Genomic DNA, 23,739 nt, shown 5'->3' on the forward strand with positions numbered 1-23,739 from the left:
TCTATCTATCTATCTCTATCTATCTATCTATCTATCTATCTATCTATCTATTGATTTGTCTCTCCATCCCTCCATCTATTTATCCTTCCATCTATCCCTCTATCTATCTGTCTATCTGTCTGTCTATTGATTCATCTCTCCATCCCTCCATCTATGTATTCTTCCGTCTCTCTATGTCTATCTGTCTGTCTGTCTGTCTATTGATCCATCGATCTATCTATTCAGTTATCTTTTAATCCCGCCATCTATCTATCTTTCCATCTATCTTTCCATCTATCTTTCCATCTATTCTATTCTATTCTATTCTATTCTATTCTATTCATGTATCTCTCCACCCCTCCATCTATCTATCCTTCCTCTATCTATCTATCTATCTATCTATTTATCTATCTATCGATTTGTCTCTCCATCCCTCCATCTATTTATCCTTCCGTCTATCCCTCTATCTATCTGTGTATCTGTCTATCTGTCTGTTGATTAATCTCTCCATCCCTCCATCTATCTATTCTTCCATTTCTCTCTCTCTATCTGTCTGTCTGTCTGTCTATCTATTGATCCATTGATCTATCTATTCAGTTATCTTTTAATCCCGCCATCTATCTATCTTTCAATCTATCTTTCCATCTATCTTTCCATCTATCTATTATATTCTATTCTATTCTATTCATGTATCTCTCCACCCCTCCATCTATCTATCCTTCCTCTATCTATCTATCTATCTATCTATCTATCTATCGATTTGTCTCTCCATCCCTCCATCTATTTATCCTTCTGTCTATCCCTCTATCTATCTGTGTATCTGTGTATCTGTCTGTTGATTAATCTCTCCATCCCTCCATCTATCTATTCTTCCATTTCTCTCTCTCTGTCTGTCTGTCTGTCTGTCTATCTATTGATCCATTGATCTATCTATTCAGTTATCTTTTAATCCCGCCATCTATCTATCTTTCAATCTATCTTTCCATCTATCTTTCCATCTATTCTATTCTATTCTATTCTATTCTATTCTATTCTATTCTATTCTATTTATGTATCTCTCCACCCCTCCATCTATCTATCCTTCCTCTATCTATCTATTTATCTATCTATTCATTTATCTCTCCATTCCTCCATCTATTTATCCTTCCATCTATCCCTCTATCCATCTCTCTCTCTCTCTCTATCTATGTATCTATCTATCTAATCTAATCTAATATATTCATTTATCTCTCTACCCCTCCATCTATCTATCCCTATCCCTCCATCTATCTATCTGTCTGTCTGTCTGTCTGTCTGTCTGTCTATCTATCTATCGATCGATCAATCGATCAATCGATCGATCGATCGATTTATCTCTCCACCCCTCCATCTATTCTTCCATTGATCCCTCTATCCCTCTATCTATCTGTCTGTCTGTCTGTCTGTCTATCGCTCCATCTATTCTTCCAACTGTCTGTCTATCCATCTATCCCTCCACTCCTCCATTAATCTATCACTCTGTTGATCTATCCTTCCATCTATCCTTCCACCTGTCCATTTGTCTATCAATCTATCCCTCTATCCAACCTTCCATCTATCTATCCCCCATTGATGTATCAACCCATCTCTCCATCCATCCAACCAACCAACTCCCATCTATCTCTCTTTCCAACCATCTATCCATCAATCAAAATATCTATCTATTATTTTTCTTTCATTGTCCTTCCTTCCTTCTCTTCCTCTTCTGACCGTGCCCTCCTCCTCCTCCTTCTCTCTCCAGCCGCAGCTACGTCTTCTCCTCCTTGGCCACCTCCGCCGTCTCCTTTGCCACGGGCGCCCTGGGCATGTGGATCCCGCTCTACCTCCACCGGGCACAAGTGGTCCAGAAGACGGCCGAGACCTGCTCCGCCCAGCCCTGCGGCACCAGAGACAGGTGAGGAGACCCCCCCCCCAGCCCCACTTTCCCTTACCTGCCTGAGAATCCCAGGTGTCTCTAACTCAGGGACGGCCTGCGTATGTACATTATCTGATTCTTTTGGGTTGGTCCTGTGGTTTCAGCCTGATCTTCGGGGCCATCACCTGCTTCACGGGCTTCCTGGGCGTGATCACGGGGGCCGGGGCCACCAAGTGGTGCCGGGGGAAGACCCAGCGGGCCGACCCCCTCGTCTGTGCCGTGGGGATGCTGGGCTCCGCCATCTTCACCTGCCTCATCTTCGTGGCGGCCAAGAGCAGCATCGTAGGTGCCTACGTACGTATCTCAACCCTTGCAAACATTAGTCTCGTGTTGCATTCAATGTTTGGCAAGATATACTGCAGCTGATGGATAGCCTGCTGTGCTAAAGCCCGGCCCTACATAAATAGATGCATATAGATACAGAGACAGATAAATAGATAGATATTTAGATAGATAGATGCATATAGATATATACACAGGAGCTTTGAACTGTCAATCTTTTGGTTGGCAAGATTTACTGGAGATGGTGGTTAACCCACTGTGTTACAGCCCGGCTCTACATAGAGAGATGCATATAGACACAGAGACAGATAAATCGATAGACAGATGCTTATATGCATATAGATAGATACATAGGAGCTCACCCTGATCCAGGCTTCGAACTGTCAACCTTTCGGTTGGCAAGATTTACTACAGATGGCGGTTAACCTGCTGTGCTACAGCCCAGCACTACATAGAGAGATGCATATAGATACAGAAACAGATAGATAAATGTATAGATAGATACATAGGAGCTCACCCTAATCCGGACTTCTAACTGTCAACCTTTCAGTTGGCAAGATTTACTGCAGATGGCGGTTAACCCGCTGTGCTGAAGCCCGGCCCTACATAGAGAGATGCATATAGATACAGAGGCAGATAAATAGATAGATGTATAGATAGACAGGTGCATATATGCACTTAGATAGATACATAGGAGCTCACCCTGATCCGGGCTTCGAACTGTCAACATTTCGGTTGGCAAGATGGCGGTTAACCCACTGTGCTACAGCCCAGCCCTACATAGAGAGAGGCATATAAATACAGAAACAGATAGATAAATGTATAGATAGATACATAGGAGCTCACCCTGATCCAAGCTTTGAACTGTCAACCTTTCAGTTGGCAAGATTTACTGGAGATGGTGGTTAACCCGCTGTGCTACAGCCCAGCCCTACATAGAGAGATGCATATAGATACAGAGACAGATAAATAGACAGATAAATGCATATAGATATATACACAGGAGCCCACCCTGATCTGGGCTTTGAACTGTCAATCTTTTGGTTGGAAAGATTTACTACAGATGGTGGTTAACCTGCTGTGCTACAGCCCGGCCATCCATAGAGATATGCATATATTTATAGAGGCAGATAAATAGATAGATGTATAGATAGATAGATGCATATATGCATATAGATAGATACATAGGAGCTCACCCTGATCCGGGCTTCGAACTGTCAACCTTTCGGTTGGCAAGATTTAGTGCAGATGGCGGTTAACCTGCTGTGCTGAAGCTTGGCCCTACATAGAGAGATCCATATAGATACAGAGGCAGATAAATAGATAGATGTATAGATAGACAGATGCTTATATGCATATAGATAGAGACATAGGAGCTCACCCTGATCTGGGCTTAGAACTGTCAACCTTTCGGTTGGCAAGATTTACTGCAGATGGCGGTTAACCCCCTGTGCTACAGCCCAGCCCTACATAGAGAGATGCATATAAATAGAGAAACAGATAGATAAATGTATAGATAGGTATATGCATATAGATAGATACATAGGAGCTCACAATAATCCGGACTACGAACTGTCAACCTTTCAGTTGGCAATATTTACTCAAGATGGTGGTTAACCCACTGTGCTGAAGCCCGGCCCTACATAGAGAAATGCATATAGATACAGAGACAGATAAATAGATAGATGTATAGATAGAGAGATGCATTTAGATAGATACATAGGAGCTCACCCTGATCCAAGCTTCGAACTGTCAACCTTTCGGTTGGAAAGATTTACTGCAGATGGCGGTTAACCCGCTGTGCTGAAGCCCGGCCCTACATAGAGAGATGCATATAGATACAGAGACAGATAAACATATAGATGCATATATGCATATAGATAGATACATAGGAGCTCACCCTGATCCAGGTTTCGCACTGTCATTTTTACCCCTTTGTTTCTGCTGCAGGTCTGCATTTTCGTTGGCGAAACGCTTTTGTTTTCTAATTGGGCCATCACTGCCGACATCCTTATGGTAAGCGCATTTGAGGAATTTTTGGTGTGTTGCAGTGAGTATTTTTTTTGTTCAGGTTACATTTGGAGCTCTCCTCTTAGAATCCTGGAAGTGGAAGGGGTCTCCAAAGTCCATCCAGTCCAACCCGCTTCAATAAAGGGAGGCACCACTCAATCCCTCCTGATAGATGGCCATCCAGACTCTATATCTTACAATCCTAGCGGTGGAAGGGACCTCCAAACGCCATCCAGTCCAACTTTCTGCCATAAAGGAAGACACCATCTGATCCCAACTGACAGATGGCCATCCAAACTCTGCTAAAAATCCAAATCATAGAATCCTAGAGGTGGAAGGGACCCCCAAAGGCCATCCAGCCCTATTCCGTTCTGCCATACAGAAAGACACCATCTGATCTCTCCTGACAGATGGCCGTCCAGACTCCATATCATAGAATCCAAGAGGTGGGAGGGACCCCCAAAGACCATCCAGTCCTATTATGTTTTACCATACAGAAAGACACCGTCTGATCTCTCCTGACAGATGGCCATCCAGATTCCATATCATAGAATCCTTGAGGTGGGAGGGAACCCCAAAGACCACCCAGTCCTATTCCGAAGACACCATCCGATCCCTCCCGACAGATGGCCATCCAGATGCTGCTAAAAATCCATATCATAGAATCCTAGAGGTGGAAGGGACCCCCAAAGGCCATCCAGTCCTTTTCCCTTCTGCCATAAAGGAAGACACAATGTGATCCCACCCCAACAGATGGTCATCCGGACTCTGCTAAAAATCCATATCATAGAATCCTAGAGATGGGAGGGACCCCCAAAGGCCATCCAGTCCTATTGTGTTCTGCCCTACAGAAAGACACCATCTGATCTCTCCTGACAGATGGCCATCCAGACTCCATATCAGAGAATCCTAGAGGTGGGAGGGACCCCCAAAGTCCATCCAGTCCTATTCCGTTCTGCCATACAGAAAGACACCATCTGATCCCTCCCGACAGATGGCCATTTAGACTCTACTAAAAATCCATATCGTAGAATCCTAGAGGTGGAAGGGACCATCCAGTCCTAGAGGTGGAAGGCCATCCAGTCCAACCCCCTTCCGCCATAAAGGAAGACACAATGTGATCCCACCCAACAGATGGCCATCTAGACTCTGCTAAAAATCCATATCATAGAATCCTAGAGGTGGAGGAGACCCCCAAAGGCCATCCAGTCCAACCCCCTTCTGCCATAAAGGAAGACACCAACCGATCCCTCTCGACAGATGGCCACTCAAAGAATCCAACTTTGGGGAGCTTCCCAGTTCCATCCCTGGCCAAAGAAGATTGGACTGGTTTCGCCTTTGGGTTTTCTATGATGCATGTTTTGTGCGCAATGCCTTTAGAGGCTTCCTGCAAGGCCAGAGCACCGCTTGGGGCCGGGTTTCGAAACGTCAAGCTTGTCAACTTTTCCGAACTCTGTCAAAAAGTCCTGGGCCGGGGGGCCTTTTTTGCTGGAAATAGCCCTGCGTGGGTTTTGTGGCGGGTCGAGACCACGAGTGGTGGACCCTGGGCCTCTACTTACCGGGGCGAGGCTCCTCCGCCCCTCCTTCCGCTTGGTCAGCAGCCCTTCTGCTCCAAGCCTTCCATCTTGCCTCGCGGATGTTGATGTTGGCGCCTCTCCCATGCTTTGGGTTTCGGGGCAAAGGCGTGCCAACTCAGGCCTGTAATTGACTTTGTCCCCAAACTTGGACTTGAGGAGCTCCCGGTTTGGCTTTGGATGAAACCCTGACAGTCCTCACCTACTTGCCATTCTCCAATAGGTCTAAATACCCTGCCTTCGGATGCTAAGCAGGGCTGACCTCGGTTGGTGTTTGGATGGGAGACGGGTCAACCCAAATGTCAGAGGAAATGCCACCACTGAGGATTCCTGGCATTTGCCAGATCCTTCCCTTGGAATAGATACTGCCCACAACATCTGGCCTTGGTTGTGTTGTTGACAGCTGAGTTGAAGGCAGACACATATCACACAGCACTGCATACATTCATCCTTAGAGGCCTGGAGCTAATCCTTTCTATCTATAGACTGCCTTCTTGTGGCAGAGAAAAACTTGGCTCAATAGATAGGAAAGGATTAGCTCCAGGCTTCTAGGGATGAGTATATGCAGTGCTCAGGTGCCACCACAAGAGGGCAGACTATAGATAGAAAGGATTAGCTATTAGCCTCTAGGGATGAATGTATGCATTGCTCATATGCAGTCACAAGTGGACAGTGTACAGATAGAAAGGATTAGCTCCAGGCCTCTAGGGATGAATGTATCCAGTGCTCAGATGTGGCAACAAGAGGTCAGTCTATAGATAGAAAGGATTAGCTATTAGCCTCTAGGGATGAATGTATGCATTGCTCATATGCAGTCACAAGTGGACAGTGTACAGATAGAAAGGATTAGCTCCAGGCCTCTAGGGATGACTACATGCAGTGCTCAGGAGCAGCCGGAAGAGTGCAGTCTATAAGTAGAAAGGATTAGCTATTACCCTCTAGGGATGAATGTATGCAGTGCTCAGATGAAGGTACAAGAAGGCAGTATATAGATAGAAAGGATTAGCTCCAGGGCTCTAGGGATGAATGTATGCAGTGCTCAGGTGTGGCCACAAGAGGGCAGTCTATAGATAGAAAGGATTAGCTATTAGCCTTTGGGGATGAATGTATGCAATGCTCAGATGAAGCCACAAGAAGGCAGATAGAAAGGATTCGCTATTAGTCTCTAGGGATGAATATGCAGTGCTCAGGTGTGGCCACAAGAGGGCAGTCTATAGATAGAAAGGATTAGCTATTAGCCTTTGGGGATGAATGTATGCAATGCTCAGATGAAGCCACAAGAAGGCAGTATATAGATAGAAAGGATTAGCTCCAGGGCTCTAGGCATGAATGCATCCAGTGCTCAGATGCAGCCATAAGAGGGCTGCAGTGTATAGATAGAAAGGATTAGCTATTAGCCTCTAAGGATGAATGTATGTATTGCTCATATGCAGTCACAAGAGGACAGTGTACAAATAGAAAGGATTAGCTCCAGGCCTCTAGGGATGACTATATGCAGTGCTCAGGAGCAGCCAGAAGAGTGCAGTCTATAAATAGAAAGGATTAGCTATTACCCTCTAGGGATGAATGTATGCAGTGCTCAAGAAGGCAGTATATAGATAGAAAGGATTAGCTCCAGGGCTCTAGGGATGAGTGTATGCAGAAGCCACAAGAAGGCAGTATATAGATAGAAAGGATTAGCTCCAGGGCTCTAGGGATGAGTGTATGCAGTGCTCAGGTGCAGCCACAAGAGGGCAGTCTATAGATAGAAAGGATTTGCTATTTGCCTCTAACGATGAATGTATGCAGTGCTCAGGTGCAGCCACAAGAGAGCAGTGTATAGATAGAAAGGATTAGCTATTAGCCTCAAGGGATGAATGAATGCAATGATCAGATGAAGCCACAAGAGGGCAGTCTATAGATAGAAAGGATTAGCTATTAGCCTCTAGGGATGAATATGCAGTGCTTAGATGAAGCGAGAAGGGGGCAGTCTATAGATAGAAAGGATTAGCTATTAGCCTCTAGGTATTTGTGTATGCAGTGCTCAGGTGTGGCCACAAGAGGGCATCATATAGATAGAAAGGATTAGCTATTAGCATCTAGGAATGAATATGCAGTGCACAGATGCCACCACAAGAGGGCAGTGTACAGATAGAAAGGATTAGTTCCAGGCCTCTATCTCAACAATAAGGGGGATATGATGATGATGACAATCATCATCATTCCACTTTTGCTCTCTAAGCTATTCACCGTAGCTCTAATGTTAACCCTTTCTGTCCCTTCCCTGTGTCTTTTTCTCCCTCTTGACAGTATGTGGTCATTCCCACCCGTCGGGCAACGGCAGTGGCTTTGCAGAGCTTCACATCGCACCTTCTGGGAGACGCTGGGAGTCCCTACCTGATTGGATTTGTGAGTGTTCCTCTCCACATATTTGAGTGGGCGAGGGATTGGGACCCAACCTTGGCTTCTGAGATGGGTATGATAAGACTGGATGAGTCTGCGTCTGGAAATGTCTTGACTTGCCCCTTTTCCCCTCTCCAGATCTCGGACCTGATCCGTCAGAGCACCAAGGGGACCGCGCTGTGGGAGTTCCTCAGCCTGGGCTATGCGCTCATGCTCTGCCCCTTCGTGGTGGTCCTGGGCGGGATGTTCTTCCTGGCCACCGCCCTCTTCTTCCTCGGAGACCGAGCCAAAGCCGAGCAGCAGTGAGTATGTCCCACAACGGGGCGCCGAGCTGGGAGATGGGCCAATGGGTGCTAGGCGTTGCGTGTTCCGGGCTTGCTAGGCATTGCGTGTTGGGGACACACCTTTGAGACAGGCATCGTGTCACAACACAGTCATTCAGCTTGTCTAGCAGAGCAGAGGTTAAACATCTATCTATCACTTGTCTATCAAGTGTCAACCATCCATCCTGCTGTCATTTATCCATCCATCATTTCTCTATTACCTATATATACATCCTTCTTCCCCCATCCATCCATCATTTATCTACTACACATACATACCTCCTTCTCCATTCATTCATCCATCATGTATCTATTACTCATCCATCATTCTCCCTCCATCCATCCTCCATCCTCCCATCCCTCCATCATTTGTCTATTATTCATCCATCACTTAACTATCGATCCATCCTTTACCAATCCAAATATCCCTCCATCTTCCCATCCCTCCATCCCTCCCTCCCTCCATTCCTCCCTCCATCCCTCCCTCCCTCTCTCTATCCATCCCTCCCTCCCTCCATCCATTCATTCATTCATCCATTCCTCCCTCCCTCACTCTTTTGATCCATCCATCCACCCATCCATCCACTCTTCCCTCCATCCATCCATCTCCCCATCCCTCCATCCATCTATCCATCCATCGCTCCAGCTCCATCCATCCATCCCTCCCTCCATACAAACATAGATATATAGCTGCGTAAATAGATAGATGGATGGATGGATAGATAAAGATAGATAGATAGAGGGATAGATAGATAGATAGATAGATAGATAGATAGATAGTTGGAAAGAGGGATAGATAGATGGATGGATGGATGGAGGGAAAGAGGGATAGATGATAGATAGATAGATAGATAGATAGATAGGGGATAGATGGAAGGACAGAAAGATAGATAGTAGATAGATGGAGGGATAGATGGCAGGATAAGTGGAGGGATAGATGGATGGATGAAAAGAGGGATGGATGGATGGATGGATGGATGGATGGATAGATAGATAGATAGATAGATAGATAGATAGATGGATGGATGGAGGGATACATAGACAGATCGATGGAGGGATAGATGGAGGGATAGATAGAGGCATAGATGGATGGACAGATCAACAGACATAGATGGAGAGATAAATAGATAGAGAGAGAGAGAGAGAGAGAGGGATAGATAGACAGATCGATGGAGGGATAGATAGATAGATAGATAGATAGATAGATAGATAGAGGGATAGATGGACGGATAGATGGATGGATGGATGGATAGATAGATAGATAGATAGATAGATAGAGGGAGGCATAGATGGATGGACAGATCAACAGACAATAGATAGATGGAGAGATAGATAGAGAGAGAGAGAGAGAGAGAGAGAGATAGACAGACAGATCGATGGAGGGATAGATATATAGATAGATAGAGGGATAGATGGACGGATAGATGGATGGATAGATAGATAGATAGATAGATAGATAGAGGCATAGATGGATGGACAGATCAACAGACATAGATGGAGAGATAAATAGATAGATAGATAGAGAGAGAGAGAGAGGGATAGATAGACAGATCGATGGAGGGATAGATAGATAGATAGATAGATAGATAGATAGATAGAGGGATAGATGGATGGATAGATGGATGGATAGATAGATAGATAGATAGAGGGAGGCATAGATGGATGGACAGATCAACAGACAATAGATAGATGGAGAGATAGATAGATAGATAGATAGATTGATAGATAGATAGATAGATAGATAGATAGATAGGTAGAGGGAAAGAGGGATAGATAGATAGATAGATAGATAGATAGATAGATAGATAGATAGAGGGATAGATGGACGGATAGATGGATGGATAGATAGATAGATAGATGGATAGAGGGATAGATGGAGGGACAGATAGATAGATGGAGGGATAGATAGATAGATAGATATAGATATGTACATACATTCATAAGTAGATGCATAGACAGATAGACATAGATGCCTGCATATGTTGATGTTTATGCCATACAGATTGGGAGGGGGGGCTCTTGCCTTGCCGAGCGTGCATGCGCCTGCGCCTGTGAGGAGGGAGGGAGGGCGGGCGGGGGTCCTTTGCCGTGTGTCGTCTTCCAAAGCGGAAGGTGGCAGCGACCGACTGCGCTCACCTGTCTTTCAGTCCTGATTGGGATGCGCTGGCCCCGGGCAACTCCATTAACTCAGAAGACGCGGCCCCATGATAACCGCGAGGGATTTCGGGGGTTAGTTGGCCTATATTCTTATTACTGTTTTGCATTGTTCTTTCCTGTTTCCAAACAACAACAACAACAACTCGAATTTCTCCCTTCTCCAGCTCTGAGAAGGCCTTGCAATGCCTCCACGGCCCTTTTTGACTTCCTTTCCCTTCTTTTTCTCTATCTTTCCATTCTGATTTTGAAACCCAAACCCAATGGTGCCAATGTGGTTGTCCGGTTCGGTCTCTGGTTGCCCCCAGAGCCAGGAGTTGGCCCTTTTTTTGGCCATTTCCTAACCAAACAAACACAAAGCCCCGAATTTCCCGACAGCGTAGGCTGTGGCTTTTCCGGCATTGACTCAAAAGGCATTCGAATATCAAACCAAAATTATACCAGAAGATAATATCTGTGTGTGGTTTGCATGTCTCCATCTGCGTTGGACTGGATGGTCCTTGGTAGATCTCCTCCCACACTAGGATTCGATGTATTTTTAACACAGTCTGGATGGCCATCTGTCAGGAGGGATCAGATTGTGCCTTCCTTTCTGGCAGAAGGGGTTGGACTGGATGACCTTTGGGGTCCCTTTGTACTCTATTATTATTATTTAACAGAGGATGGATGGCCATAATATGTATTTTTCACAGTCTGGATGGCCATCTGTCAGGAGGGATCGGATTGTGCCTTCCTTTCTGGCAGAAGGGGTTGGACTGGATGACCTTTGGGGTCCCTTTGCACTATTATTATTATTTAACAGAGGATGGATAGCCGTCATATGTATTTTTAATAGTCTGAATGGCCATCTGTCAGGAGGGATCAGATTGTGCCTTCCTTTCTGGCAGAAGGGGGTTGGACTGGATGACCTTTGGGGTCCCTTTGCACTCTATTGTTATTATTTTGCAGAGGATGGATGGCCGCCATATGTATTTTTAATAGTCTGAATGGCCATCTGTCAGGAGGGATCGGATTGTTCCTTCCTTTCTAGCAGAAGGGGTTGGACTGGATGACCTTTGGGGTCCCCTCGCACTCTAGGATATTATTATTATTATTATTATTATTACTACTACTACTACTACTACTATTGTTATTCAGCAGAGGATGAATGGCCGTCATGTATTTTTAACAGTCTGGATGGCCATCTGTCGGGAGGGATCGGACTGCATCTTCCTTTCCGGCAGAAGGGGGTTGGACTGGATGACCTTTGGGGTCCCTTTGCACTCTATTATTATTATTTAGCAGAGGATGGATGGCCGTCATATGTATTTTTAATAGTCTGAATGGCCATCTGTCAGGAGGGATTGGATTGTGCCTTCCTTTCTGGCAGAAGGGAGTGGGACTGGATGACCTTTGGGGTCCCTTTGCACTCTATTATTATTATTTCGCAGAGGATGGATGGCCGCCATATGTATTTTTAATAGTCTGAATGGCCATCTGTCAGGAGGGATCGGATTGTTCCTTCCTTTCTAGCAGAAGGGGTTGGACTGGATGACCTTTGGGGTCCCCTCGCACTCTAGGATATTATTATTATTATTATTACTACTACTACTACTACTACTACTACTATTGTTATTCAGCAGAGGATGAATGGCCGTCATGTATTTTTAACAGTCTGGATGGCCATCTGTCGGGAGGGATCGGACTGCATCTTCCTTTCCGGCAGAAGGGGGTTGGACTGGATGACCTTTGGGGTCCCTTTGCACTCTATTATTATTATTTAGCAGAGGATGGATGGCTGTCATATGTATTTTTAATAGTCTGAATGGCCATCTGTCAGGAGGGATTGGATTGTGCCTTCCTTTCTGGCAGAAGGGGGTTGGACTGGATGACCTTTGGGGTCCCTTTGCACTCTATTGTTATTATTTCGCAGAGGATGGATGGCCGCCATATGTATTTTTAATAGTCTGAATGGCCATCTGTCAGGAGGGATCGGATTGTTCCTTCCTTTCTAGCAGAAGGGGTTGGACTGGATGACCTTTGGGGTCCCCTCGCACTCTAGGATATTATTATTATTATTATTATTATTACTACTACTACTACTACTACTACTATTGTTATTCAGCAGAGGATGAATGGCCGTCATGTATTTTTAACAGTCTGGATGGCCATCTGTCGGGAGGGATCGGACTGCATCTTCCTTTCCGGCAGAAGGGGGTTGGACTGGATGACCTTTGGGGTCCCTTTGCACTCTATTATTATTATTTAGCAGAGGATGGATGGCCGTCATATGTATTTTTAATAGTCTGAATGGCCATCTGTCAGGAGGGATTGGATTGTGCCTTCCTTTCTGGCAGAAGGGGGTTGGACTGGATGACCTTTGGGGTCCCTTTGCACTCTATTATTATTATTTCGCAGAGGATGGATGGCCGCCATATGTATTTTTAATAGTCTGAATGGCCATCTGTCAGGAGGGATCGGATTGTTCCTTCCTTTCTAGCAGAAGGGGTTGGACTGGATGACCTTTGGGGTCCCCTTGCACTCCAGGATATTATTAATATTAGTATTAGTATTCAGCAGAGGGTGAAAGACTGTCATATGTATTTTTAACACAGTTTGGAAGGCCATCAGTCGGGAAGGATTGGACTGTGCCTTCCTTTCTGGCAGAAGGGGGTTGGACTGGATGACCTTTAGGGTCCCTTCAAATCTTTATTATTATTATTATTCAGCAGAGGATGAATGGCCGTCATATCTATTTTTAACAGTCAGGATGGCCATCTGTCGGAAAGGTTTGCTTGTACTTTCTGGCAGGTGGGGGTGGGACCGAATGACCTTTGGGGTCCCTTCGAACTCTATATTATTATTGTTATTATTATTACTATTATTCAGCAGAGGATGAATGGCCATCAGATGTATTTTCAACAGTCTGGATGGCCATCTGTCGGGAGGGATTGGACTGTGCCTTCTTTTCTGGCAAAAGAGGGCTGGACAGGGTCCCTTTGAACTCTATATTATTATTATTATTATTATTATTATTATTATTATTATTATGCAGACAATGAATGCCCGTCAAGGATTCTGTGATACGTGTTTTCAGTAGAGTCTGGATGGCCATCTGTCAGGAGGGATTGGATTGTGCCTTCCTTTCTGGATGAATGGGGTTGGACTGGATGACCTTCAGGGTCCCTTTGAACTTATTATTATTGTTATTATTATTATTATTATTATTATTATTATTATGCAGAGAATGAATGCCCATCAAGGATTCTGTGATACGTGTTTTCAGCAGAGTCTGGATGGCCATCTGTCGGGAGGGATTGGATTGTGCCTTCCTTTCTGGATGAGTGGGGTTGGACTGGATGACCTTCAGGGTCCCTTTGAACTCTATATTATTACTATTATGCAGAGAATGAATGCCCATCAAGGATTCTGTGATATGTGTTTTCAGCAGAGTCTGGGTGGTCATCTGTTGGGAGGGATCGGATTGTGCCTTCCTTTCTGGATGAATGGGGTTGGACTGGATGACCTTCAGGGTCCCTTTGAACTTATTGTTATTATTATTATGCAGAGAATGAATGCCCGTCAAGGATTCTGCGATATGTATTTTCAGCAGAGTCTGAATGACCATCTGTCAGGAGGGATCGGATTGTGCCTTCCTTTCTGGATGAATGGGGTTGGACTGGATGACCTTCAGGGTCCCTTTGAACTCTCTATTATTATTATTATTATTATTATTATTATTATTATTATTATTATGCTGATGCAGAGAATGAATGCCCGTCAAGGATTCTGTGATACGTTTTTTCAGCAGAGTCTGGATGGCCATCTGTCGGGAGGGATTGGATTGTGCCTTCCTTTCTGGATGAGTGGGGTTGGACTGGATGACCTTCAGGGTCCCTTTGAACTTATTATTATTATTATTATTATTATTATTATTATGCAGAGAATGAATGCCCATCAAGGATTCTGCGATATGTGTTTTCAGCAGAGTCTGGGTGGTCATCTGTTGGGAGGGATCGGATTGTGCCTACCATTCTTTCCGAACTCTAGGATTCTGCGCTTTCCCTCGAAATCCCTTACCGTGGCCCAAGCTGATTGAGCAGGAAGGCTTATGAGCTTGAGAGAGTGGATGAGGAGATAAGGGGATGAGTGGACACACCAAGCGCATCCTCCCGCCTTCCCATTGGCCGGATTATGTCCATTGATCGGAGACCCAGATCGGCCGGCCCCCCCGCCCCCCCTCGCCCTTCTGGCCGGCTGGGAAATCGGGCAAGCCGTCTGGGCAGCGGCTGGGTCACTCGCCTATTTTTATCCCCTGCTTCCTCTTTCCACGCCACCTCTGAGCATCCTTCTACTCGTGACACTAGTGGTTGGGATCCATGCCTGCCTGCTTTCTCCCTTCTCCAGCTCAGAGGAAGCCTCCCTCACACTGTCTCCATGCTCTGGCCACTCTCTTTGGACAAGCTCCCTTTGGGGCTCTTCCTTCCTCGGTTTCCCTCTTCACTCCTCCCTCCCTCTCTTCCTCACTTCCTTTCCCTGATTTACCTTCACCCTCTTTCTTTCTTTCTTTCTTTCTTTCTTTCTTTCTTTCTTTCTTTCTTTCCTTCCTCAGTTTCCCTCATCACTCCTCCCTACCTTCCTCTCTCTTCCTTTCTTTTCCTGATTTACCTTCTACCTCTTTCTGTCTTTCTGTCTGTCTTTCTTTCTTTCTTTCTTTCTTTCTTTCCCTTTCTCTCCCCCCTGCCTTCCTTTCTTTCCTTCCTCAGTTTCCCTCATCACTCCTCCCTACCTTCCTCTCTCTTCCTTTCTTTTCCTCATTTACCTTCTACCTTTCTTTCTTTCTTTCTTTCTTTCTTTCCTTCTTTCCCTTTCTCTCCCCCCTTCCTTTCTTTCTTTCCTTCCTCAGTTTCCCTCATCACTCCTCCCTCCCTTCCTCTCTTCCTTTCTTGCTTTTCCTGATTTACCTTCTCCCTCTTTCTTTCTTTCTTTCTTTCCCTTTCTCTCCCCCCTTCCTTCCTTCCTTTCCTTCTTCAGTTTCCCTCATCACTCCTCCCTCCCTTCCTCTCTCTTCCTCTCTTCCTTTCCCTGATTTACCTTCTCCCTTTCTTTCTTTCTTTCTTTCTTTCTTTCTTTCTTTCCCTTTCTCTCCCCCCCCTTCCTTTCTTTCCTTCCTCAGTTTCCCTCATCACTCCTCCCTCCCTTCCTCTCTTCCTTTCTTGCTTTTCCTGACTTACCTTCTCCCTCTTTCTTTCTTTCTTTCTTTCTTTCCCTTTCTCTCCCCCTTCTTTTCTTTCTTTCTTTCCTCAGTTTCCCTCTTCACTCCTCCCTCCTTCCCTTCCTCTCTTCCTTTCCCTGATTTACCTTCTCCCTCTTTCTTTCTTTCTTTCTTTCTTTCTTTCCCTTTCTCCCCCCTTCCTTCCTTTCTTTCCTTCCTCAGTTTCCCTCATCACTCCTCCCTACCTTCCTCTCTCTTCCTTTCCCTGATTTACCTTCTCCCTCTTTCTTTCTTTCTTTCTTTCTTTCTTTCTTTCCCTTTCTCTCCCCCTTCCTTTCTTTCTTTCCTTCCTCAGTTTCCCTCATCACTCCTCCCTCCCTTCCTCTCTTCCTTTCTTGCTTTTCCTGATTTACCTTCTCCCTCTTTCTTTCTTTCTTTCTTTCTTTCTTTCTTTTCCTTTCTCTCCCTTCCTTTCTTTCTTCCCTAGCTTTCCATTATATCCCTCCCCTCTCTCCTTTCTTCGTTCCCTTTCTCTCCCTTCCTACCTTTTCTTCCCTTGTATGCATTCCACCTCTTTCTTTCTTCCTTCTTCCTTCTTCCTTTCTTTTCTTCCCTTGCTTTCTCTTGTATACATCCCTTCTTCTTTCCTTCCTTCCCTTTCTTTCCCTTCCTTTCCCTTCCCTTGCTTTCCGTTATATACCTTATCTCGCTTCTTTCCTTCCTTCCCTTTCTTCTCCTCTTGTATACATACCACCTCTTCTTCCTTTTCCTTCCCTTTCTCTCCCTTCCTTTTTTCTCCTTCTGTCCCTTCCTTTCTTCTTCCCTTGCTTTCCCTTATATACCTTCCCCTCTTTCCTTCCTCCCCCCTCTCTTTTCTTTCTCGTTCCTTCCTTCCTTCCTTCCTTCCTTCCTTCCTTCCTTCCTTTCACTTCCTTTCCATACCTCCCCCTCTCCTTTCTTTCTCCTTCCTTCCTTCCTTCCTTCCTTCCTTCCTTCCTTCCTTCCTTCCTTCCTCTTCCTTTCCATACCTTCCCCTCTCCTTTCTTTCTCCTTTCTTTCTTTCTTTCTTTCTTTCTTTCTTCCTTTCCTTTCCTTTCCTTTCCTTTCCTTTCCATACCTCCCCCTTCTCCTTTCTTCCTTCCTTCCTTCCTTCCTTCCTTCCTTCCTTCCTTCCTTCCTTCCTTCCTTCCTCTTCTTCCCTTGCTTTCCCTTATATACATTCCCCTCTTTCCTTCCTTCCTTCCTTCTTCATCTTCTCTTCCTTTCCCTGATATACCTTCCCCATCCTTCCTTCCTCCCTCCCTTCCTTTCTTTTCTTTCCTTCCTCCCTCCCTCCCTCCCTTCCCTTATATACCTTTCCCCTCTTCCCTCCCTTCCTTCCTTCCTCTCTTTCTTTCATTTTCTTTCCTTCCTTCCTTCCTTCCCCTTATATACCTTCCCCCTCTCCTCCCTCCCTCCCTTCCTTTCATTCTTTATTTCTTTCATTCATTCCTTTCTTCCCCTTATATACCTCCCCTCTTCTTTCTTTCTTTCTTTCTTTCTTTTTCCTTCCTTCCTTTCTTCCCCTTATATACCTTTCCCTCTCCTTTTCTTTCTTTCTTTCATTCATTCATTCATTCTTTTTCTTCCCTTCCTTTCCCTGATATACCTTCCCCTCTCCTTTTCTCTTTCTTTCTTTCTTTCTTTTTTTCTTCCTTCCTTCCTTCCTTCTTCCCTTGCTTTCCCTTATATACCTCCCCCTCTTTCTTTCCTTCCTTCCCCTTTTCTCCCTTCTTTCCCCTTCTTCCCTTGCTTCCTCTTATATATCTTTCACTCTTCTTTCTTTTCCTTTCTCTCCATTCCTTCTTTTCTCTTCTACCCTTGCTTTCCTTTATATATATTTTCCCCTCTTCTCTTTCTCTCCCTTCCTCTTCTTCCCTTGCTTTCCCTTATATATATCTTTCCCCTCTTCTCTTTCCTTCCCTTTCTTCCTTCTTTTCTCTTCTTCCCTTGCATACCTTCCCTCTTCTTCCTTCCTTCCCCCTTCCTTTCTCTTCTCCCGTCCTTCATCCCTTCTTCCTTCTCATCCTTTCCTTTCTCTTCCTTTCTCTTTCCCTTCCTCTTACACATGTCCTCTTTCCTTTCTCTTCTTTCCTTCCCTCCTTTTTCTCCTCTTCCTTTCCCTCCCTCTTTCCTAGTGACATCACAGAGAGTCACTTCACCTGGCAACAGAAGTACTTTGCACACACAGATATACTCACCTATTTTAGGGCATTGGGTTCTCAGGAGCGAGTGAAGTTTGGAAAAATGGGAAATACGCAAGGCAAAATTAGAGGAAATTATAGTATTTGCCTGCGGAAGAGGTGCGTCGGCCCCGAAATGTGCTCCGGGAAACCCGATACGTCCCCGAATTGGATCCCGACCCCTTCCACCCCGTTGTATGACTATAAAAATATGCAATGACTCATTTTGGAGCACGCAGGTTGGCATAAATAGCGCCTTAATTACAGAAACAAAAGGTCAGGGAACGTGTTTTTTGTAAACGGAGAGAAAGAAAGGGAGAGAATGGGTGCCAAGCGGAGGGGGAAATGGGGCGCTCTCATGCTTTTTGGGGGCCGTCTCCTTGTTCTCGAGAGGAAAGACGTCTCTTGATGAAGCTCACGGGTTCCAGGCACACTAGGGAAGGTCAATGTGAGCGGACTACAACTCCCACCATCCTCTGTCAACACCCTGCAAACAGTGCTCATATTTTAAGTTGGGTCATGATGTGTCAAAAAGGATGGGGGAGACTACAAGTCCCATCATCCTTTTTCAACCCCTTGGGTCATGATGTGTCAAAGGGGGAGACTACAAGTCCCATCATCCTTTTTCAACCCCTTGGGTCATGATGTGTCAAAGGGGGAGACTACAAGTCCCATCATCCTTTTTCAACCCCTTGGGTCATGATGTGTCAAAGGGGGAGACTACAAGTCCCATCATCCTTTTTCAACCTCTTGGGTCATGAAGTGTCAAAGGGGGAGACTACAAGTCCCATCATCCTTTCCTAACCCAACCCATATTTTAAGAAGGTCATGATGGGTTGGTAAACCAGGCTTGTTCTGGCTCCGTCAAGCTATGTTGATGCTTTCCCGGATGATGCATATAGATAGATAGATGATTGGAAAGAGAGATAGATGGGAGTTGGTTGGTTGGTTGGATGGAGGGAATACATCAATGGGGGATAGATAGATGGAAGGTTGGATAGAGAGATAGATTGATAGATGGACAAATGGACAGGTGGAAGGATAGATCAACAGAGTGATAGATTAATGGAGGAGTGGAGGGATAGATGGATAGACAGACAGTTGGAAGAATAGATGGAGAGATAGATGGAGAGATAGATGGAGAGATAGATAGATAGATAGATAGATAGATAGATATACAGACAAATAGAGAAATGTTCTATTTATGTATTTCTCTGTCTATCTCTATAAAGAAATAGATAGAGAAATATATAAAGAGATAGATAGGCAGACACAGAGAGATAGACAAATAGAGAAATAGATAAATAGACACGGAGAGATAGACAAATAGAGGAATAAAGAGATAGATAGATAGATAGATAGATAGGCAGACACATAGAGATAGACAAATAGAGAAACAGAGGGATAGATAGATAGATAGATAGAGACAAATAGATAGAGAAATAGATAGATAGATAGTCATAGAGAGATAGGCAAATAGAGAAATAGAGAAATAGACAGAGAGAGAGAGAGAGATAGATAGATAGACAGACAGACAGATAGACAGGCTGACACAGAGAGCTAGACAAATAGAGAAATAGATAAAGAGATAGATAGATAGGCAGACACATAGAGAGATAGATAGAGACAAATAGAGAAATAGATAGATAGATAGATAGATAGGCAGACACATAGAGATAGACAAATAGAGGGATAGATAGATAGATAGAGACAAATAGATAGAGAAATAGATAGATAGATAGATAGATAGATAGATAGATAGATAGATAGTCACAGAGAGATAGGCAAATAGAGAAATAGACAGAGATAGATAGATAGATAGACAGACAGACAGACAGATAGACAGGCTGACACAGAGAGCTAGACAAATAGAGAAATAGAGAAATAGATAGATAGACACAGAGAGATAGACAAATAGAGGAATAGATAAAGAGATGGATAGATAGATAGGCAGACACATAGAGATAGACAAATAGAGGGATAGATAGATAGATAGATAGATAGATAGATAGATAGAGACAAATAGAGAAATAGATAGATAGTCACAGAGAGATAGGCAAATAGAGAAATAGATAGAGAAATAGACAGAGATAAATAGATAGATAGATAAATAGAGAGAGAGAGAGATAGGCTGACACAGAGAGCTGGACAAATAGAGAAATAGATAAATAGACACAGAGAGATAGACAAATAGAGGAATAGATAGATAAATAGATAAAGAGATAGACAGAGAGATATATAGAGAAATAGATAGGCAGACACAAAGATAAATAGAGAAATAAAAGATAGATAGATAGATAGATAGACAGACAGACAGACAGACAGACATAGAGAGATAGAGAAATAGATAAAGAGATAGATAGATAGATAGATCTTGCTGTACTATTTTAATCTGTAATGATGTTGCACTTTTTTGTTTTGTATATTATTGTATTTGCATATATGTTGTAAACCGACCTGAGTCCCTTGTTTGAGGTGAGAAGGCCGGTATATAAAACTTCTAAATAATAAATAGATAGATAGATAGATAGATAGAGAGAGAGAGAGAGAGAGAGAGAAGGGCAGACACAGAGAAATAGAGAAATAGATGATTGATAGATAGATAGATAGATAGATAGAGATAGACAAATAGAGAAATAGATAAAGAGATAAATAGGTAGATAAATAGAGAGAGAGACACAGAGATAGACAAATAGATAAATAGATGGATAAATAGATAAATAGACAAATAGAGAAATAAATAGTAGATAGACACAGAGAGGTAGAGAAATAGAGAAATAGATAAAGAGATAAATTGGTAGATAGATAGATATGATAGATAGAGAGATAGAGAGATAGATGGATGATAGGCAGACACAGAGAAATAGAGAAATAGATAAGTTATCTGTCTATTTATCTTATCAATTTATAGAGAAAACGATAGATCAATAAAGGTGTAAATACTAGGTAAATGGATAGACAGAGGGAGATTAGGAGAAATAGACAAATTATCTATTTCTCATCAACCAATAGAGAAAAAGATAGAGAAATGGATAAAGATTCATATAGATAAATAGACTAACAAAGAGATAAATTATCTATTTCTCATCAATCAATAGAGGAAAAGAGAAACAGATAAAGATACATATAGATAGATAGATAGATAGATAGAGAGATAGACTAACAGAGAGATAAATTATCAATTTCTCTATTAATCTATTTCTATAGAGAGATAGATAAATAGATGAAGAAATATAGGTATAGATAGATAAATAGATAAATTACCTATTTCTCTATCAATCTTTCTATAGAGACGGAGAAATAGATAGATTGATGCATAGAGAAATAGATAAATAAACAGATAGAGAGGGAGTCTGAATGAATGAATGAATGTGTTGTCGAAGGCTTTCATGGCCGGAATCACTGGGTTGCTGTGTGTTTTCTGGGCTGCCAGAAGCATTCTCTCCTGACGTTTCGCCTGCATCTAGGGCAGGCATCCCCAGAGATTGTGAGGTCTGTTGGAAACTAGGAAAATGGAGTTTCTCCCGCTCTGGACATCATTCCACAGATATATAAATCCATTTTCCTAGTTTCCAAAGATAGAACAGTGCTGGCTATATGTATGTGAACGAGGGAGGATCCCGACCCTTGAGAGACTCCTCTCTTGTTTTCTCTGCAGGGCCAACCAACTGATGATGCCTCCAGCTTCTGTGAAAGTCTAAGTCTGGGTGAGTAACACCAAGGGGGTGGGGGTCCACATCCTATTCCCTTTGGTTGCAATTGAGAGAGGGATGGATGGATAGATAGATAGATAAGTGAATGGATGGATGGATGGATGGATGATAGATAGATAGATAGATAGATAGATAGAGGGAGGGATAGAGGGATGGATGGATGGATGGATGGATGGTAGATAGATAGATAGATAGATACATACATACATACATACATAGAGGAAGGGATAGAGGGATGGGTGCGTGGATAGATAGAGATAGGTGGGTGGGTGGGTGGAGGGAGGGATGGATAGAGGGATGGATGGATAGATACATAGATAGATAGATAGATAGATAGATAGATGAGATAGGTAGATGGATGGAGGGAGGGATGGATGGAGGGATGGATGGAGGGATACAGGGATGGATGAATGGATAGAGGGATAGATAGATAGAGGGAGGGAGGGAGAGAGAGAGAGAGAGAGAGAGAGATGGATGGATGGATGAGATAGATGAGATAGATGAGATAGGTGGATGGATGGATGGAGGGATAAAGGGATGGATGAATGGGTAGAGGGATGGATGGATGGATAGATAGATGAGATAGGTGGGTGGGTGGGTGGAGGGAGGGAGGGAGGGAGGGAGGGAGGGAGGGAGGGAGGGAGGGATAGATAGATAGATAGATAGATAGATAGATAGATAGATAGATGAAATAGGTGGATGGATGGATGGATGGATGGATGGATGGAATATAGATAGATAGATAGATAGATAGATAGATAGATAGATAGATAGAGGGATGGATGGATGGATGGAAGATAGATAGATAGATAGATAGAGGAGATAGATAGAGATAGGTGGATGGATGGAAGATGATAGAGAAGATAACTGGATAGCTGGATAGATGAGATAGGCAGATGAATGGATGGATGGATGGATGGATAGATGAGATAGGTGGATGGATGGATGGACGGATGTAAATGCATTATATGAAATCATAATATAATAATACTAATAATATATAATATAAATAATATATCATATTATAACACTAATCTGAATAATATATAATAATATATAAGATAATAATAAAAATAATGCATATATATTTTATAACACTAATCTGAATAATATATAATATAATAATACTAATAATATGTAATATAATGTATATAATCTATAATATTATAACACTAATCCTAATAGTAATCGTAATTATTATATTACTATATTATATATTATTAGGATTAGTGTTACATAATATAATATTATATAACACTAATCCTAATAATATATAATATAGTAATATAATAATACTAATAATATGTAATACAATAGTAAAATAATATATAACATAATGTATATAATCTATAATATTATAACACCAATCCTAATAATATATAATATAAGATTCCTCTCCCTTCTTGTTGTCTCAGCCCCCTTAACTAGGAGTCATTTGCAAGCCGGATGTTTGCAACTCAGGGATGGCGTGTACATTCATTGAGAAATAATTGCACCAGTCACGCCATCACGCTCCTTTCCAGTAAGAAAGGCCCAAGCTCCTTCTGCAAAGGCCCAATTCATGTGCCCAGAAGGGACAAAGCAACATTTTTTTGTGCCGACACCAGAGGCTTGTGTTGTGCCAGCCCTACAGTTGGCTTGCAGTCTTTGGTTTGGGCCACCGTTGCCAGACTGTTAAGCCTATGTTCCCCTAAGCTTAGACCCTGACAGCTCTCCTTTGTTTCCTTTCCCCGCAGCTGACATCTCCGGCGATGAAGGAAACCTTTTGTGAGCGGCCGAGAAACCCCCAAACGAGCACCCGGAGCAAGGAGAGCTCTCCCTCGCCACTGGGAAAGACCGCCGGGAGACCTCTTCCTAGACACAACGAGCCTCTATGGCTTCCATGGCACCGAGTGCTGTGACGGCAGCCTCGAAAGCAGTGCTCCCCTTCGCCCCAAAGAGAAACACTTGAGACAGCAGGGCACACGACGGGA

General features: G+C 43.5%; 1 protein-coding gene across 2 annotated transcripts in view; it reads left to right on the top strand.

The window, feature by feature from the left end:
• Positions 1–23,715, top strand: part of SPNS2 (SPNS lysolipid transporter 2, sphingosine-1-phosphate) — a 73,350-nt gene extending 49,635 nt beyond the window's left edge. The window contains exons 7-14 of one of the 2 annotated variants that reach the window (XR_009630249.2): positions 1,739–1,891; positions 2,017–2,206; positions 4,145–4,210; positions 8,068–8,166; positions 8,299–8,462; positions 10,631–10,712; positions 21,712–21,760; positions 23,503–23,715. Coding sequence is in view for 1 of the 2 variants with exons in the window: in XM_060756752.2 (XP_060612735.2) it covers positions 1,739–1,891; positions 2,017–2,206; positions 4,145–4,210; positions 8,068–8,166; positions 8,299–8,462; positions 21,712–21,754 (715 nt within the window). In the remaining variant the exon portion in view is untranslated. The remainder of the gene's footprint in view (positions 1–1,738; positions 1,892–2,016; positions 2,207–4,144; positions 4,211–8,067; positions 8,167–8,298; positions 8,463–10,630; positions 10,713–21,711; positions 21,761–23,502) is intronic. The other variant, XM_060756752.2, reaches the window with a different exon arrangement.
• The last annotated feature ends 24 nt before the right edge of the window (positions 23,716–23,739 follow it).

The sequence above is a fragment of the Anolis sagrei genome, chromosome 11 (genome assembly GCF_037176765.1).
Source record: "Anolis sagrei isolate rAnoSag1 chromosome 11, rAnoSag1.mat, whole genome shotgun sequence".
NCBI classification, from domain to species: Eukaryota; Metazoa; Chordata; class Lepidosauria; order Squamata; family Dactyloidae; genus Anolis; species Anolis sagrei.